Genomic DNA, 19,844 nt, shown 5'->3' with positions numbered 1-19,844 from the left:
CTGTGCTATCTTTCTGCTTGGTAAAAACATCTTCTTGTTTGAGGTGGGTTTATCCTTTGCTCTAAGTCATAAAAGCCCCCTTCTAACTAACATACCCTTTGCTTCCTTGGTTATCCAGTAAGACTGGCTCAGCAATTCTTTTCTTCTATATCAAAACTTGCTTTCATTTCTATTCCTTCTTCAGATTCTACATTCAAAGATCTTTCTGCCAAGCATACCTGTGAGACTTTCTTGTCAAACTTTCATCCTTCCCAACAACTAAGTGCCTCTACTATCAACTTGTGGTCTTGGTCCCTGGCCTTTTCCCATTTTGGTAGCACTTTTGAAATTTGCCACCGACTAGTTCCTAATGCTAATAAAGATGACTGCAGGGGCTGTTTTAGTTTTGTTAGATCACTTGTTGCAGTAGCCAAGTTGTTCATTAATATTTCTGAGTCAATTTTGTTCACAACTCCCAATCCTGTCCCTAATATCCCAGTTAAATCCCTTCTTATTCTGCTCCTGAGGTGTATTTGTCTTTGTAACCACATTGTCCAGCCCTCGAAGGATGTCTGTGGTGGTGGCTCTCTGGTCACAGAGAGAAACAGATAACTTTTCCAGGCATCATCCTGGGGAAGTGTGAGAAAGCTCAGAGAAAGAATCCAAACAATCCTTAATCTCTGCAGCTGTGATCATGTTAACGTGTGCTACATGATGTTTACAGTAAGGTTGTTTAAACAAGTGTGGTTTCTTAATTAGCCAATCATGTGAAATGTATTGATTAAATGACCAATCAGCTCCACCTGTGCCGGACGAGGATATAAAAGAAGACATCTCAATAAACGTGAGGCTTTTTGCCATTTTGCCTTCTGATGTGACTCCGTGTCATCTCTGACTCAATGGTGGCAGATGTCCTCAGGAAAGAGGAGCAGGCTGGTTGGATTTCTGATGTGTTGATTTGCATCAGCAATTTGACACGTTTGAGAGACCACCCTGAATTAAACAACAGTTGTTGTTGACCCATATTCCTTATTATGTATGGGCCTATTTCATAGACCTTAGGTTTGTTTGGCTTGGATTTGCACTGCTTGAGTACTGGTGTGAGTTGTATGAGGTTCTCTTGTTGTAAGAGATATAGCATATATTTTAAATTGGAATGAGAGTCTGATAGCATCATGAGCCCAAAGACAGGTCAACTCTACAGGCTGTGTTAATGTGAAATTATTCCAACAGCCTGATTTACTTGGGCCATCATAAACCTCCTGGTGCCTGTATGTAGGAAAAGCTGAAACACTAATTTGATTTGGTCTCTTATGGGTGGTCCCCTTGACCATCCGCCATCCTACCCTGATTTCTTTTCCTTTGATCCCTTGAAGTGTTCACAGTCTCTGTTCTTGCTACTCCTGCTTCCCATATACCTGACTCCCATGCATTACCACAGTTGATAGGTTTAAATATTTTACATCAGAATGTTTTCCCATGGATCCAGTGTACCGAAAAAAAGCTTGGGACCAAGGCTATTCAGCATCGTTTTGGATAGAGGTACCTGATGGAAGTGAAGGGAGACGAGCACATCCTATTGATGATCATTGAGTCTCAAATTTATTGATCCGGCTTACATGCTTTCATAGTAGTGTTAATTAAGCTCATACATATTGCAAAAGCTAAGCTCATCATTGGCTACAGATTAAATGTCAGCTCCTTTTTTTGTAGCTACATTCTCAGGATGCTTTGTGGTTTTCTGTTGAGGCTAGTACTTGTTTTCACATCCTGCTGTTGTTGCCTTACTACCTGCTCAAGGACACAGTGTTATTGTTTTCTTTTAATCAGAAGGCTGAGAACTTACTGCTTACAGCTGCATTTTTACTGCTTAACCAGCTGTATATGATCATGGCCTTTTCCCCTCAAGCCACATCTGCACAAAAACTCTCCAGAGGTACCTTCTAATTCTAAGACTTCAATTGCAATTACACACAGAACAATTCTGCAAATGAAATTACTAACTACTCCCAGCCGCAATATACTCATTTTACCAGAGTAAGTTTTAGTTTCAGTTCATTATCTCCTGGTGTCACTTTCCAAGTGGCACCTGGGGCCTTCTTCACTTGAGAGTGGTGGATCCAGGCACTCTGCTCCTTGATCTTAATTGCAGTGAAAGTGGTGAGAAGCACCTGGAATGGTCCTGCCTTCTGTGGTTCCAAAGTATTTCCTGTAAGAGACTTAACATATACATAATCTCCAGGCTGTATGTTATGTACTGGTCCATCTAACTCCCTGCTCCGAGTTCCAGCCACATGTTTTTCAATTCCTCTGAGCTGTTTACTTTAAGCCATCATGTTTTCGGCCAATGTAACCTCTCTGATGTGGGTGGACATTCTCTTTTGTATTCCATATGGTCTTCCATAAAGCATTTCAAAGGGACTTAACCTTTCTTTGGCTCTAGGTTTAGTTTGAATTCACAACAATGCCAGTGGAAGAGCTTGGAGCCAATTTGTTGCTTAATCAAATGGTTCATTTTCTCCACCTGGCCACTCAATTGGGGGTGGTATGGAGTATGAAGTTCCCAATCCATGCCTAGGTGGCTGCTAATTTGTTGTGCTATCCTGGAAATGAAATGTGATCCTCTATCTCAGGACATCATGACTGGAACTCCAAAGCGTGGTATTTTTTTTTTTTTGTAATAATACCCTGGTCACCTCTTGAGCCTTAACAGTCCTGGTGGGGAATGCTTCTGGCCACCCAGAAAATGTATCTGTCAATACCAATAAACACCGATACCTCCCTTTCCTTGGGAGTTCTGAAAAGTCAATTTGCCACTGCTGTCCAGGCCCATGGCCCCTCTCAATCTAAGTTTTGGTCTGGGGGTATTTTTGGGGTTAGTCTGGTGGCAAAGATCACACTGTCGGGTCACTTGAGTAATAGTGGCATATAAACTCCTGGCAATGATTCTTTCAATTGGATAGGTGTTCAGGGTATCAACTCCCCAGTGTGCTTTCTGGTGCTCCTCCCTTACTAGTGACCACAACAAATGGGAAGGGATTACTAGCTTCTTGCTAATAGTAGCCCACCCCTCTTTGTCATATATCCCTTCCTGATCTTGGATTAACTTTCTGTCTTTATTCTGTCTTACCTTCAAGGGCCATCTGGAATTAGGACTCCCTCAGTGGGAATCTCACCTTTTGCTGCTTCTTTTGCCTCTCTGTCCACCAGACCATTTCCTTCCTCCAATTCTGAGCTCATTTTCTGTCATGCCTTGATATGCATTTTCAGGTAGCTGGACAGCTTCTAACAGTTTCATTCTTTCCTGTGCATCCAAATAATTTTGTGTGCATGCACAACCCCAAATGCATACCTTGAGTTTGCCAATTCTGTCTTTTGTGCAGAGGTGTTTGTTACCTGCAAGTGGTGACAGCATACTCAGCATGTCCCTTTCCACTGATGACATGACTGGTCCCATCGGTGAACCAGATTTCTGCATTATCAAGGGGGTATCCTTCAAATCTGAATGATTGGAGTAGGTGGCCTCAATAGCTTCCAGGCAATCATGGATCACTGGTTCTCTGGTATCCCACTGAGAAAAGAAGCTGGGTTCACAAGGTTAGTGACTACAGTCTCTACATCATGTTGTTCTACTATTATGGCTTGGTATTACAGCGACCTGATGAGGTCTCAGGGGTGAGAGATGGATGAGAATCTTGTTTCTTGATCAGAAGGCTGGATTTATTGATATATGATATATAATACATTATTACTATACTAAAAAGAATAAGGAGAGAAGTTGCAGAGGCTGCTAAGCTAAGAATAGCATAGAAAAGAATGAATAACAAAGTTCTGTGTCCAGCAGAAAGCAAGGACAAACTCTCCTGGGAGTGGTCAGCAAATCCAAACACTCACAGAAGACCAATCACCGCTGCACCTGTTGCATTCCACATCAGCCGATAACAATTGTTTACATTCTTCTTCTGGGGCTTCAGCTTCCCAGAAGATGAACAAATCCCAAAGACAGGATTTCTATGAAAAAATCTCTGCGACAGCTTGGTACTTCAAGAATCTTTTTGGGGAAAGCCAGTGTCCGCCTTTTACTTCCAGCACTGCAGACACTGTATGGGACCCTAGCAGAGTCATCTTCTGGCCCAGGGTGAACTTGCATGCTTCTTTTTGGTCTTGCCTTAGAGTCCTTTGCCTAGCATTGATTTTGTAACTCAGGTAGGTGATTGTTGGCTTCACTATCTGAGCCTTTTTCTGAAGTTCTCTATACCCTTGTAAACCCAAAAAAAGTTCAGGAGGCTTACCATCTAATCCACACATGTCTCTTGGGTTCAGGTAGTTATCAGGAGGTTGTCTACATACTGCAGCAGCTGTCCTTCCTCAGATGGAGCTTCCCAGGACTCTATATCTCTTGTAGGTTGTTGTTCTCCAAATATCCTGGGGCTGTTGTTTAACCCTGGGGTAATATCATCGATGTGAGCTGAGTCTTGTGCCCGCTCTTGGGATTCTCCTATTCAAAGGCAAAAATTTTCTGTCTGGCTTCATGGAGAGGGAGGCAAAAGAAGGCATCCTTCAAACCAAAAATGGTAAACCAGGTTAGTTCAGGTGTCAAACACGTTAGCAAGGTGTTTGGGTTTGCCACCACTGGGTGCAGATCAGGCTTTTACTGCCTGACCCTAGCTGGTTGTTTTCCTTCTGTAAGCTTAACTTGCACAAGAGGTGTGTTCTTTGCCCTCCTTGGTATGTTAGAGGCCCATACCCCAGAAAACACCTGATCCATTAATTTCATTCTTATTTTCAATTTTGGTCTCACTAATTGTCAAAATTAAGCTTAGTATGTCTACATATTGTTGATCCTTTACCTCCAAAATAATCTCCCCATCTTTAAATGTGATCTTTGCTTCCAGCTGCTCCAACAAATCCCTCCCCCACAGTGCCTTTGGAGAGCTGGGCATATACAAAAATCTATGAATATTTTGATGGTTTGCAAAAATATGATTTTTCAGATTGGCCAGTTTCCCCTTTACCATAACATAATCATCTGTTACAGGCATCAAGGCTTTATTTAATACTATGTTGCCCCCCTGTCCTAAAAATTCCATTTTCTTATAATATGTGCCTCAGCCTGGTTTCGGGGTATCCCTGGCTGGCTGTTGCAGGTCTGGATAGCGCAGTCCTGCTCAGCACAGCCTGCCCAGGCTCCCAGGCAGCTCCCAGCCACAGGCTACCTTAGCAAGCTCAGCTCTTAGGTGATATCAGCTCTTTAGTGATTATCAGCTCATTTGTGATTTCAGCTCTTTAGCTTGCTAAGTGCCTTAGGCAGATGCAGGGAAAGAGAGGAGAAGGCTGTGTAAGGTTCCACAGAGATGTCTTTATTGGAGTCTTCTGCGAAGGTTCTCAGGGACAGCTCTTCTGCCAAACTGGGAAAAAGTAGCTCTTTATATAGGGTACAGGAGCTTTAGAAATTGTGACCTATAGTCTTACAGAGAGATAACAAGGGTCCGAAGGTGGAAGAGGGGCTTCTTAGGTCCAGTCATCATGACTAGGCATTTCCTATCTTAGGCTGCTGACTGCCATGGAGGTCTTGCAGGCCCTGTTCCTGCTACATTCTTAGTCCCCATTTTTCTACTCCATCCCAAATCTTGGTCTGTCGCAGACATTTCTTCACAGAAATCATTTCTTTTGGATTTCTGTGTCTTCTGGAGGCCAGAGGCCTCAGAAGACAAGGTAAACAATTATTATCAGATGCTGTGGAATGTAACAGGACTTTCCTGATTGGCTCATTTTCTATGTTTATAATTAAGGGCCAATCACAAAGTGCAAGCCAGGGGACTGAGTCCTTGGCCACAGCTTTGTTGTAGATTCTTTTCGATCTATTCCTAGCCTAGCCTAGCTGCTCTGCAAACCTCTCTCTATATTCCATTTAGTATAGTCATAATGTATTATATTAAATAAATCAAGCCTTCTGAATCAAGAAACAAGATTCACCGTCTCTCTCTCACCAGCTGCGACCCACACAGGAGCAGTAATATTGGTCTTAATTCAAAAGTCTTGGGGTAGAAAAAATAGGCTGAGTACACTCACCTTTAATTATTTCTGCTGGGTTTCTTTAATTACTTGAAACTCTCTTTTCTAATAATTCAAACAACCTATTACTTCTTTGCTTCTCGTGACCAGTTCCTACTAAAACCCTTATAGCTCTCTGAGTAGCCTATGTTTCCTTAGAATAATACAAATGACAAAGTGCCTGTCTTGGTCTCTGTGAAAAGTACATATTATATGGCTCTACTCAGATATTTACTATATGCATAATGTTGTACTGATTAGTAGTGCTGTATTAACATTTTAATAGTATGGTAAATGTAGTGTTGTAGTTAAAATAGAAACTATGTATGTGGGTTATTTTTTTAAGAGAGGAATGAGGTACTCACACTGAGATAGCAGTCACAGGACACCTAAATTTTTCAGAGAAAAAGAGTGTATTTCTCCCTTATCAGAAGAGACTAACTTCTTCCTGCCTCGCTCAGCCCTGAAGACACCGTCAGAATTCAGAGGAAGAAGTTGACACTGACCAGACAGAATCCTGTGTTTGAATGGAATTTATGCATCATGTATGAGATGTATGAATATGCAACAGGCTATTGCTTTTAAGGGTAAATCCTCTGTTAACGTGGGTCCTTTTTCGGGCTTATGTTGCCCAGAAAAAGGTACCTGGACCATCTGTAACTCTTTGTTTTTATCATCTTGTATTGTCCTAACCCTAATTGTCCAAATTTTTATTACTCCAATATTATTACTATCTTTATAACTGTTTTATTACTATTAAACTTTTAAAATTTTAAAAACAACTGATTGGTATTTTTCACAATAGTAATGAAAATAGTAATGAAAATTAGGACAATAAGAGACAATAAAAAGCAAAGAATTATGGACGTCCAGGTGCCTGGCACTCCACCAAAAAGCACACCTTGCTAACAAAGGATTACCCCTTAAAAGCAATAGCCTATTGCATATTCACATATCTCATACACGATTCAAACATTCCTTTCAAACTAGGGTGTTTCTGCCTAATTTTAGCTTCCCCCTCAGTCTTGTAAATCAACCTTCTTGGTTCCTTGAAGTCTGAGCTTTCCTGATAAGGAGGCAATAATTCTTCTCTTAGGATCTTGGTGTCTGTTGCTGTTATCTCTATCCAGAGAGGATAATGTGAAGAATTTCTTGATTATCTTTTCCATTCCATGAGCTAGTTACAAAAAGTATCTTACATCACATAGTTTCAATTTTATTAATATGCTATAGCCTAAAAACTATATTTACCACACTACTTAAAAGAGATTGACACAGCACGACTTAAAAGAGATTAATACAGCATAACTTTCCAACATAACACATATAGTATTCATTTTAATATGCATTTTTCACAAAGAGGACTTTCCTTTTGTGAACTCATGCTGACTGTGCCTGATAATTGCATTGTTCTTTACATGCCTTTCAGTAGTACTCAGAGTAATCTTCACCATAGTTTTTCCAGGAACTGAGGTTAGACTACCAGGTCTGTAGTTCCCTGGGTCTTCCCTCACACCCTTTTTGTATATTGCAGTTCATTTTCCCATAGCAGCCCTTACAGTGCTATGCTTTGCATTGGGAGCTAGAAAGGTGTTGACAACACACCAGTGCTTTGGCTCCTGCTGAGCAGCAGTGGCACAGCATGAGCACTGTCTCTTCAACATCTCTCAATATCCCCAAAGGCCAATAGGTTGGGGGTGGGTAAGATCTCGTGAAGGGACATAACCAGAACAACTGACCCAAATTACCCAAAGGGATATTCCATAACATATAATGTCAGCTCAGATACAAAAACTAAGGGAAGTGTGTGTGGAGGGTCGTTCACTATTGCTATATTTGCCTTCCAGAGCAACCACTACACATACTGAAGCCCTACTTCCCATAAAGTGGCTGGATATCATTTGCTGATGCGAAGTAGAGAACAAATCTTTTGCTTTTCTTTTGCTTCCTGCTCTAGGGTGATGTTATGATGCTTGCATCCCCAAATTGTGTGTTCTGTTTATGCTGGATATTATATTCTGTGCCTTTAAGACTGTCTGAGAGCGAAGGCAGGGAGAAGAAGAAGCACAGAGTTTTGTTATCAAGAACTAGACTCACTCCTCCACAGTCTGCTGGAACACTGTTGTTGTCTGGGCACAGGTGCGGAAGAACACCACACCGTGCTCCTTTTGCTTTTGAGTTAGCTAGTTAGGTTAGCTAGCTGAGGCAGTCTGAGCTTTCCCTGGACTGTTTTTCTTTCCCTTTTCTTGGAACCATTCAAATCTGCTCCAGACCGGGACCCAGGAAAACACCAAGAGCTTGTACTTTCTAGCCTGCCGGGGCCTACTCTGCAGCCTTTCCCAGTGCTGGAGGGACTGATAACAGAGCAACCACCCACCAGAGAGACTTTCTGAATTTTTCATTTCTTCAGAGCAGCAAACGAGTTTTGTCATCCAGTATTGTTCATTTTGTGTGCTGAGGAGTGCTTGGCCTGTTAAATAAACAGGTTTTTTCCCACTTCTCTATGAGGAAATTTTTTCCCAAACCAGGTGGGGGAGGGGACGTGTGGGTTGGCTTTCTGGAGGGACTCCTTTTGGAGTTTTTCTCCCAAATGTGGCCTGAACTAGGACAAATGATTGGTGGCCAACGTGTGGTTCGAGAGAGTGGAAAAAACTCTGTTCTCATTGCATTTTGGTTGCAATTACTCTGTGTTGGTATAAAGCAGTTAATAGCCATGTTATTTGAATTCATAATGTCTCTTGGGTTGGAGGCTTGCATGTATTTCTGGTCCCTAGTTTTTTTTGAGGTTTTAATACCACTATGGTCCCTAGGTTGATTTTCTTATCCAGAAATAGCTCTGGTATTGTGCCTAATACATAGTTTTTGCAGTAGAGGGGCAGTGACTAGAATAGCTATCATGCTGGGCTTGGTGGTAATGACTTGTAGGAAGTTTATAAAGGTGCTGGGGTCTGTTCCAGGTATGAATGGTTCATGGCTATGGTTATGCACCCAGTTTGTTAGAGGAGGAGCAGGGGATGAGGCTTTTCAGCCTTTGCTTTCCATCTTCTCTGAATCTGTTACATCCCCATTGGAGAATGTTCAGTTTCCCCTGAATGTTAAAGAGACCATCTTTCTGGTATTTAATCTGGTAGGCTTCCTCTATACAGTCTGCAGCTTCTCTAGAATGAGGGCTGAGATTTCTAGAACTTGTTCCCAAGGGGGCGCAGCATGACAACACCTGGCCCTCCAATCAAGTTACAAGAAAGCAGTCTCCACCAATAAACAGCAAAGAAGAGTTGACTGACAGACTTTGGGAGGAGCCAGGGTTGGCTGATGCAACCCCCCCCCAGGGGTATAAAAGACTGAGCATCCATCTTGAAGATGAACTGGCCATGTGGTAGGCAGCTATGAAGGCAGTTCCCAGTGCTGCAATTTTTCCTTATTTAGTCCTTTTGTTGTATTTTTGTTAAGGTTTAATAAACCTTTTAAAATTTTTAAAGTCAGCAGTTGTCTCTTACACTGGGTAGCAACAAGTTACTAACCAACTAGAATTAAACACAATGCTTTTAGACAACGATATAAATATGAGCCATGAACAATAGATTGGCTATTACTACATGAAGAAAAGGTGCCTTGTCCATCTTTACTGCAACATATAACCAGCAAATTAATGACAAACCTAAATGCATGCCAGAAGTTGTCTGTAATAAGGGTGTCTTACATATTCTGAACAGAATTCTTCCTAATCATATACATACAATTAAGACAAACACAATGCTGCATGCAGAAAAGAAAAATAAAATCACACAGGGAGCAAGGTTTGCAATTCTCATGTAGAAACAAAGGGCTTTGTGTCTCCCTTTTAATGATAAAGTAACTTTTTACTGTAGAAAGTTTTTTATTTACTCTTGGTCAGCTATTCAAGTCTGAAATCTTGGATTTTTAAATATAGAAAACTTCAAAAATTGATAGAGGTTTCTTGATACCATTCTATGGGGTTTTTTGGATTTAGGATATTAACCTTAAATAGAATTAATGTAGAATATATGCATTAATATTTAAGCTAGGCTAAGCCTCTAAAAGCTTATAGGACTTAAACTATCCTGCAATAAATGAACCACTGGCTTCAGAATAAATATTAGTTGCCCTGGCTTTTGTCCTGGTTTAGGGCAAAGCATTCATCAGCACAAAAAATGAATAATATTAAATAATAAAACCTTTCGCTGCTTCGAAGAGATGACAAACTCAGAAAGTCCCCTTCGTGGGCTGTAGCTTGGCTCACTCAGTCTCTCATCAGTCCCTCTGGTGCTAGAAAAATGCTGTGGCCCAGGCCAGGCCCCAGCGGGCCACATATGTGAGCTGCCAGTGCGCTTCTGGGTTTTCAGTCCAGAGCAGGTTCAAACAGTTCCAAGAAAAAAAAAAAAACAAAAACCCACAGTCCAGGGAACTTCTCTGCCTCAGGTAGCTAAAAACTAACTAAAAAGCAAAGGAGAGCTCTGTCCTGCTGTCTGTCCATGCTGTAGACAACACAGTCCAGAAGGAATGTGGAGGAGTGAGTGCAGTTTCTGATAACAAACTCTGCGATTCTTCTCTCCCCTCTTCGCTCTCGGAACCAGTCTTAAAGGTGCAAAACTTATTTCTGGGCTAAAGAGATGAATGGGGATACAAGCATCATAAAGTCACCCCAGGCCAAAATAGTTTAGGAAAACATACCTATTAAGGACTACAACCCTTAATGAGGAACTTTGCTAATGCAGACATGCTAAGGCTAGATTAAGTGGGAAAGTGTGCACCATACAGGTTAAAAATCCCCATCAATAGCTGCCAAACAGGTATCCATGAAAACCAATGAACTTTACCCTGTTAGGAACTTTACACATGCCACATATTTTTAGGGCAGCAGTTCTTAAAATGTAAACTCTAACCTAACAGAACACAGTTCAATAACTTCAAATTTTCTCAGTGCTAGGAATATATGGAATATATATACATGTGGACTTGATGATCTAAGAGGCCTTTTTCAACCTTAATGATTATATGATTTGCACGTTTTCATAAATTTAAATGAGAAAATGGAACAAAATTGGAGAACACAAATCAACAGATATTAACAAAATTAAGCCTGATTTTTATTTGGATGTAAATCAAAACCACTGTGATAACACTGTTGATGACATTCCTTAATTTTTTTCCTCCTCAAAAGACTAGTTGTCTGTTTCATTTTAAAAAGGCTGAGAAATATCACAGTACAGGAAAAGAGAACTCTTGAGAAGATTTATAAAAGTTTCTCTCAGAAGAAATCTAATTTGCTAGCCTTTTTTGCCTAGGAAAGCTCTTTGGCTTACAGCTTTCAGAGGAAAAAAATACCACCCAGAAGGAAAACATGTTCTGGCTGAATCTATCACTGTACTTTGTAAACCTATGATGTAAGTAGGAAAAAACAGCAGAATGCAAATTATGCCTCCCAATTTCTTTTTTTTTTTCCCCTTCTCTATTACTAGTGGTATGCTGATAAAATCTGTTTGGGTAGTGCAAATGGGTCTTGTTTAATAAAGAAATTAATTTGGCATTGAGTAAATTCTTCATAGACCCATCATCACCAGATATTCATCAAACAACAAGAATGTTAAATATACATGAAAATTGCTGTAGGAATATTTAAAGTTGATTTCAACTCTCAGAAAGTTTCTAGGTACAATTTTAAGTAAATTTTAAATCACTTCTGAGTAGTGAAATAGGTCTAAAAATAAAAGCAGCAAATGAATCCATCACATTCAATAGCTCCATAAGGTTAACAATTCATATAGAATTCTATAATAGGGTAAGATGTTGATGGAATGTATCCAACAGACTTGCATTTCTACCAATGCCTCTAGAGAAACCCATGTGAAACCATAATACTCACAGACAGCACATACCTAAAAACTAGGCAGACAAAGCTTGAAAATACTTCAAAACAGAACAGCTCTCATTTTACTAAATTGTTCCTCTAAAGTGAACACTGAGGGGAAAATTCTTGCTGTGTACATTTCTTTTTTGTATATTATGACTATAGTGTCTGGCACTTTGAGATTTAACACACAGCATTGCTCAATAAGAAAGGCAAACACTGTTTATTAGTGAACCAATAGCATTATCAAAACATAGAGTATTAAAATGGCTATTTGCTTGTAAATTGATTACTTGGTCTTAACTTTATCTTCCTAAGCACACAATGTAATATTTAAAAACAAAGTTCATGCTGTACTTTTTAAAACCTTGTTTTTCCATTATTCTTAGCTTAACAGGAGTCAGAAGTTACATCATTAAAATAGCCCATTAAAATGGGCAAGTAAAACAGAAATAAACTGCAAATTCACTCTTTACCACACAGTGCAAAAATCATAATCACAGCTTCATATTTAATGTGGAATCATTTTAAGTATACAACAGTTCAAAAGACCCAGAAACTGCTTAAGAGTTAAAAGCCAGTAGAACAAAAACACAGGAAATCCAAAATACATCTTTGACCTTTTTAATCCTAAATTTTAGGGTTAATCACATGCCCAAATAAATGTTTGTTTTATGGAGAAAGAAACTTTGGTATGGAGTTGAACTAGCCACATGAATAGCACCTGTAACTTTCAAAATAAACAGTAATGGCTTATTAGACACCATGGCAGCAAGATAGCCCTTGTAAAAAAAACAATCAACTAACCAACCAACCAAAAAACCCAAACAACCAATACCCACCAACTAAGACCAAGCACATGCTTGGAGGCACACATCAAGGCTAGACAAAAGAAACTAGCATAATCCTTTTTTAAAGTAATTTTAAAGCATGCATTAATTATTGTATTTCTGATGCTGAAATTGGTAAGAAATCTTTCCTACAATGAGAAAGCCTTCCTTTTATTTGATAACCACTAATAACCACTCATTTTAAAACTGCACTCTAATGCTTGAAGAATGTTATTAATATATTTCCTTAAGATTCTCTCAATTTTTCTAAAATACTGTATATTTCTATTTTACAGGCCCATGCTGTTAGCAGTAAGCATTGCAAACAAAAACATCCCCCCATCCTACTCCAAGAGACATTTATTAAAAAGGTCAAAGATAAATTCAACCTCAAAATGGAACAAAAATTTTTTTTAAATTGTACCAGAAATAACAAATTATCTTTGTAATGTGTGATACACTCCTACAGCCATCAGTAGTTACCAGAATGTTAGTCTATGTTTATCTGTGAGTTTTATGGGTTTGCAAAAATTATAATACACACTGAACAGAATGAGGGAAACTTCAGTTTCAAGTGTATAATGAATTTTAATAATTTAATAAATTTTAGCTTTTAGTTGTATATTCCACAGTAGTGCTGTGACAACAAATCACACCTGTGTACCAGAGCATACATCAACAGTATAGTGTAACATTACTATACCACTGCTATACTTAGCTTTTTGAAAGAGACATAAGCGTACATCAAACAATTTTCAGGGTTACTTTTTTCTTTTAATAATGTTCACTTTTTAAATTATGCTTCACTTTTTAAAATTTGAATTATTGAAAAAAAAATCACTGAGAGTTTATACAGAAATAGCTATAAGGATTTATACAGAAATAGCTATAAGGAATACCCTTACAGGCACTGATATGACAAACGTTTATTTTAAGGCCTGAGAGGCATTAATATCAACCAAGTGGACTGAAAAGAATTACTAACTTTGTCTAAATGGGAAATGCCTGTTTCTGTTTGTATGATGAAAAAGGAAATTCAGAAAGTTATATTTTGACCTTGCTATGTCACAAAGTCAGTCATAGAAAGACCTACACATTTAATCTAAAATGATAGTTTTAAAAGCCCTTATATTAAAAAAGCCCCAAAACATCATGCAAAACTTGGATCAGTTATGCAGCTGCTTTAAAACTGTTGTAAGCCCATGCTCTATATATTAGCTTTAATACTGCTAATACACAACTAACAGCAAAGTTGATTAGATTAACAAATATTTATATTGGTATCACACTATATCACACTTTATATCACACTAAAGAGACAAATGCCAAAAGATTGGCAAAAACATTTAATTTTGAGCACTCAAATGGCAGGATAATTATGTGTTGCAACCCCTTCACATTTAGGAAAACAAAAGCAAAAACATAATCCTGCAGTCTGACTTTACAAAATGAAGTTCTGTAAAATATTAACTGGGAGGGCAACAGTTTATGCTAACACAATGTAACATATACAACTAGTGTGAAAGGCAAAGAAAAAACCTTCGAAATAAAAAAAAAATAATCAAAATACACACAGGAACAGAAGCACAAACACTGAATTAAATACAGTTAAGATAAAACAATGCACATGAGAGAGAAACGGAGACTAAAGGTAGCAACACATTTAAAGAAAATGTAATGAGGAAAAAACTTAACACTATTTTTTCCAATGACAGTTTCCATTTGCAATCTTTCCATTAATAATTTGTCTGATACAGTATATCATTAAAATATTCACAATCTCCCAGAAGAGCTATATTTTTCTCTTCCAAATATAATTACTAAGTTGTTTTTGGATATTTTAAACATACATTATAATGTCCATTTAAAAGCAAGGCAACAAATGGACTTTTTATCACCTTCAATCTTAGCACTAATGACAAATGTTTTTAAAAGTTATCATAATCTTTTTTGTCTTTTTTTCCCTCTGCTTCAAATCCATCAACCCCATCACTGTCCCTTCTTCTTTTACGATTATTATGAATGCTGAAGCGTTGATTCATCTGTGGTAATGGATCCATTCCTAAAACTTTGTGTATTTGACGGAATGCAAGGAGTCTCAGCGCAAACTAGAAAAAGGATAGAAAGAAGATATTTCTGCTAGAAACAAATGTCAATTTAAAATACTTTATCAAACAATTAATGACGAACATTAGTGGTATATGATATTATCCTTAGCTCTTATTATCCTCTCTTCCTTCCCCCAACAAAGTCAACACAACAAAATGTGTATGTTCCATTTGCTGCTTTGACACAAAATACAACATATTAACTTAAAAATAATATACATGTGTTTTAGCTGCTGGACTTGCATTGAAGCAGCCAAGGCTTGTCATGTGCCCCAATATGCATTAGCGATCTTCAGCAAAAGGATTGAATTAAGAGGTAGGGGCAGTAAACTCTTAAGCTGCAAGCATGAATAGCCAATACTGTAAGTAGATACAATAAATATTAAAATTTAAGCTTTCACAGATTTCTTTGAGTGACTTTATGATGCTGCATGCAGTTTATCTGCAGAAGCTTCACTTTACTCCCCCAGAATTCCCCTCTCTCACAAACTGTGCTGCCTAGCTCAGACAGCAGGAGACAGATAAGAGCTCAGTGCTCTCAGAGTTCTCAGCTTTTGCAGAGAGAGAGAGAATGAGTTTCTCTTTGCTTTTTTTTCACTGGTTTTCCTTGTTAGCTAAGGCAAGAAAGGTTTTCCCTGAACTGTGCCTTCTTCTAGGACTGTTCAGCTTGTCTCCAATCCAGGACATCAGGAGAATCACCCAGGGGCCCCCTAAGCTAAATGCCAGGCCTGGCATGCTGGGCCCAAGCCCCAGAGAGACTGAGCCACATCCACAGAAGGACTCTGAATTTGCCATCTCTTCAGAACAGCAAGAGGTTCCATTGTTTATATTACTTTTTTTTTCATGTTTGTGAGTATTTTCTTGTTAAATAAACAGTTTTTTCCACTTCTCTCCAAGGAGACTTTTTTCCCCCGAACTGGTTAGGGGAGGAGCTGCTGAAATTTGCTTTCTAGAGGAGACCCCTTTGGAGGTTTCCTCCAAAAATTTGACCTAAACCAGGACAATTTATAAAATATTAAATGCCAGTCCAATTTTAAATCTAATAACATACTACTGTAGAGTAGGCATCTTTACAGAGATTATATATATGTAGATGGGAGTGCTTCAAACTTTTCAGGAAAATTTGTTAATTTTAGTACAAAAATGGACACTATAATACATTCTCTGTTGTGACATTTTTATTGCCTAGCTTAAGACGGATCATTTGAAAGACTAGACTACATTCTAAGAAAAGAAAATTCATGTCCATCATATAGTTTCGTTTCATTAATAAAAACACCAAAAAACCCCCAAATCAACCAACCATCCCCACAAAAAAACTATCCATCAAATTTAGTTACTTAAAACACTTTTCTGTTATGTGGGGTCGTGGGTTAGAGAGAGACACACGACACAACACACCAATCATCATCAGCAAACAGCCCTGAGTTTAATATGGCTGCCCTTTTTATAGGGGCTTTGAATCTCCAAGGCCCAGATAGCTGCTTGGATGGGACTGCTCTCTGCCCAGCTCTCTGGCCAGTGGTTTGCTTGCAGTTAAGGTTGAACAGGGTTGGCTGAAGGTCCCCTGTATAGGTTTGAATCCAATTTATCGTGCTGTGACACTTTTCCTTACCTGTGCACTTGAAGTAATATCCTCTCGTTGCTGATCTGTCATTACCGCAAGTGTATCAAAAGGATCTTTCTCACAAGGGTCCAGAAGGCCAGGACCACCTAAAACAGGCTAATTAGTAGCACATCTCCATCTTATTTCAATCAAGATTACAGATTTTACATTACTTAAACATAAGTATACAAACACTAATCAACTGCAACTTGCCTTTAAGGATGATTCCTGAAGATATACACTCAAAAACTCTTCTCAGTGCATCCCCAGGACTCTGTGGTCCAGTAGCACTGCTAATTGCTTTTTCCACAAGCAACTCCATAGCCTAGAAGAACAACAAGAAAATCCAGACAATTTAGAAGACTGATTTAAAAAAAAATCTACTACTGTTGTTCAGTATAGAACTTTTAAAACTGAAATTTTGAAGGATATTACACATCACACAACACTTTCAGTAAAAATTTTAAAAATCAGATGTTTGTTAACAATTAATAAAAAGAAAGCTACTGTAAGATTAACATTGAGTGTTGAGTACCAATATGCTGGTTCTCATGACAAATTGCCCAAAGATTTTCTTAGAAATTTATACAGTACTAGCCTCCTTGGAGAACTTGTCCAGTCATTTTTTGAGAGCATGAAACGTGGTAGGTCACTGGAATCTGTTAGCCATGTGAGTAAACAGCACACAATATTGAAACAGACTGGAAATTTACCAGGGTGGAAATCCATTTTGGATTTGGATGAAATGTGCTGTTTAAAAAAAAATGCCTCAGCTGAAGGAAAAATGTGAGAGAGATAAGAGAGACCCCTTGAACTTTGAAACAGACGAAAACCAAAGCTGAGGCTGCAGGAGACAGGGCAAGCTGACTGAGACAGAGTAAAAATCCATTTTGAATTAGGTAAAATGTCTAGGAGAGGTGAAAAGTCTGTGAGGCCAAAGCTGAAGGGAAAAACTGCAGGACAGAGATAGTGAGGAGACAGAGAGAAAAAACAGAAACGACCACAAGGTCGATCTGCCCTAACCTACAAATTCTTTTGATAAAGAGGAACTGGCGATAAATGTCACGTGCAATGAATATGTATGAACCTATTGTGAAACTGTATGCATATGTATTTGGAAGGGGAGATAAAAGGAGACCTGAAATCCTCAGAGGTACGCATGCCTTTTAGCATGCCTTTTAAGGAGAGCATTCTCCGCATGCGTCCGGCCGCCGTAATAAACATACCAAGCTTTACAACTTTTATAAAGTTGTGAGGTTTCTTCTTTTCTCCGCAAAACAGTGACCCAGGAGTTCTTTCTGTATTTTCTGATAAAAAAACTATCTGCAAGTGTAACGGGAAACCAGTAAAATGAATATGTATGAAACTATTGTGAAATTCTATGCATATGTACCAGTAAGGGAGATAAAAAAGGATCGGGAGTTCTCAGGGGTGCACATGTCCTTTATGGGGAACAATACCCACATGCATCCAGCGCTGTAATAAACATACCGGCTTTACAACTTTTACAAGTTGTGGAGTAATTTTCCTTCCACAAATCGGTATGAAATGATGAATTTGATTCATCTAATGAAATTAACAGGATGCTACAGAGAAATTATCTTTTTTTCTACAAGAATACAGAAACTTAAAGTATCCAACATTTAATGACCTTTTAACATTTAAGTGGTTACTAATTCTTCAGTTTTGCAAAACTGAAGTTCACTTCAATTGTTGTTTTTTGGGTATACCCTAACACTAACTTAGATGTTAAATAAGTGTAAAAAAAACCTTGATGATAAACAGGTTTTCTAAAATTTACACCTTTTTTTTCTGTGAATGTTTCCATTGTTTGCCTTTATTAGACACCATTAAAAAGAAAAAAAAAACTATAAAAGTTTATGCTTATTTTTGCAAAGTAAGCATTAAATGGATGTTTCAATACCACCTCCTTGGCAAGTTTTATTTTCAAACAATATGTCTCTCTTGGTTTTTGCTGGGATTTCTGGTAGTTTGGTTTTTTTTGGTTCCTCTTCCAAGTTACAGTTGCTCTAATGTTGCCTTCTATTTCTATTTTGCAAGAATAAATGTCCATTCTAATGCATGCAAGTAACTACAGGCAGTGCTGATTACAATTACTCCCTAAGGGTGCCTATTCCTTTCTATTTTAGCTCAATTTAACTGACAAATTTCAATTCTTGATCATGGTATTTTAGGACTTAGACTGTATCACTCAGGGTCAAGCTTTTGAGTTTTAGCAACAATTTAGTTGTTTTCAAGTATGAAGCAAAATACAGCAGGAAAGAAAAAAAGCAGATCGCATTATTTATTCAAGTCTAACTCTTTTGGATTCTCATAAAATACACTAAAGTCTTCAATTTCATCATAGGAAAATGTGAATTATGATGCCCCAGTGTTTATGTGCACAAACGGCTAGATTTCAAGTTTGGAAAATAAAAATAAATTTTGAATATTGGTTCCTTCTAACTTGTAGAAACTTGACACAATTCTTCTAATTTAGTTTTTATTTCTAGCTATATAAAGAGACTGATACTAATGTGTGTTTAGATTTCCTAATGTTTTCTATTATTAAAACTATTTAGGCTCTTTCTGAAATGCTCTGGCATCTCTGGCTTGTAACAGACTTGTAGCATAAAGGTCAGGAGAAGTTCTGCGTCTAGGAAAATATATTTCTTCAATCTACAAAATTTTATCTGTAACTGTCAGAAATAATATATATTTTAAATGTCTTTTTTTTCAGTAGGACTTTGCTAACAAGCCAAAAGAACAACTGAATACACAAATTTCAATGGTGATTCGTGGCACTGGCAACGCATCGGGTACCAAGAGTGTTACTGAACAAGTTAAATTTCTTTAATAAGAAGTCTATGCAGCACTGGGGGTAGATGTTGGAACATTCTTTTAACTTCAGCACAATAGTGTATGATCCCTGTATTTGTGGTTCATGTTTACTTTTGTACCATACATTGCTTATGCAAATACCAGAGATGATTGTGGCCTTGTGTTAACTCCCTATATCTGTGACTAATAAGTCTTCTGCCAGCTAATGTATCCTTGTTTACTTCTATCAGTGATTAATATGTATTAGTTTATATCTTAGTTTTGAGAACAAGGATTGTGTGTCAGAGCAAAGAATGATAAGTGAAGTACATTATGACCTGATGACATACTTGAGATACTCTGAAAGAGAAAAGATTCATCAGAAGATCTAGAACCATATCCAAACAAGTCCATGGAAATAATTAGCATATATGCATGCATTCAGGAAATGTGATGAATATGCATTAGTTTCAGGAATATAACCTGGTCTGTTAGGTTGCTGCTCATGCATGCTTTGAGAAGAATCCCCCATGTATCCAGCGCTGCTAATAAAGTAATGTTGGCTTTCTAACCTAGCA

General features: G+C 38.2%; 1 protein-coding gene across 1 annotated transcript in view; it reads right to left on the bottom strand.

The window, feature by feature from the left end:
• Positions 1–14,660: 14,660 nt before the first annotated feature.
• The window catches only part of LOC134431468 (zinc finger RNA-binding protein-like), an 81,667-nt gene continuing 76,483 nt past the window's right edge, over positions 14,661–19,844 (bottom strand). The window contains exons 18-20 of the mRNA XM_063179480.1: positions 16,660–16,771; positions 16,456–16,553; positions 14,661–14,840 (exon numbers count right to left, since the gene is read on the bottom strand). Of these exons, the coding sequence (XP_063035550.1) occupies positions 14,661–14,840; positions 16,456–16,553; positions 16,660–16,771 (390 nt within the window). The remainder of the gene's footprint in view (positions 14,841–16,455; positions 16,554–16,659; positions 16,772–19,844) is intronic.

Source organism: Melospiza melodia, chromosome W, assembly GCF_035770615.1.
Source record: "Melospiza melodia melodia isolate bMelMel2 chromosome W, bMelMel2.pri, whole genome shotgun sequence".
NCBI lineage: Eukaryota > Metazoa > Chordata > Aves > Passeriformes > Passerellidae > Melospiza > Melospiza melodia.
This window is presented reverse-complemented; position numbering and strand designations above follow the sequence as displayed.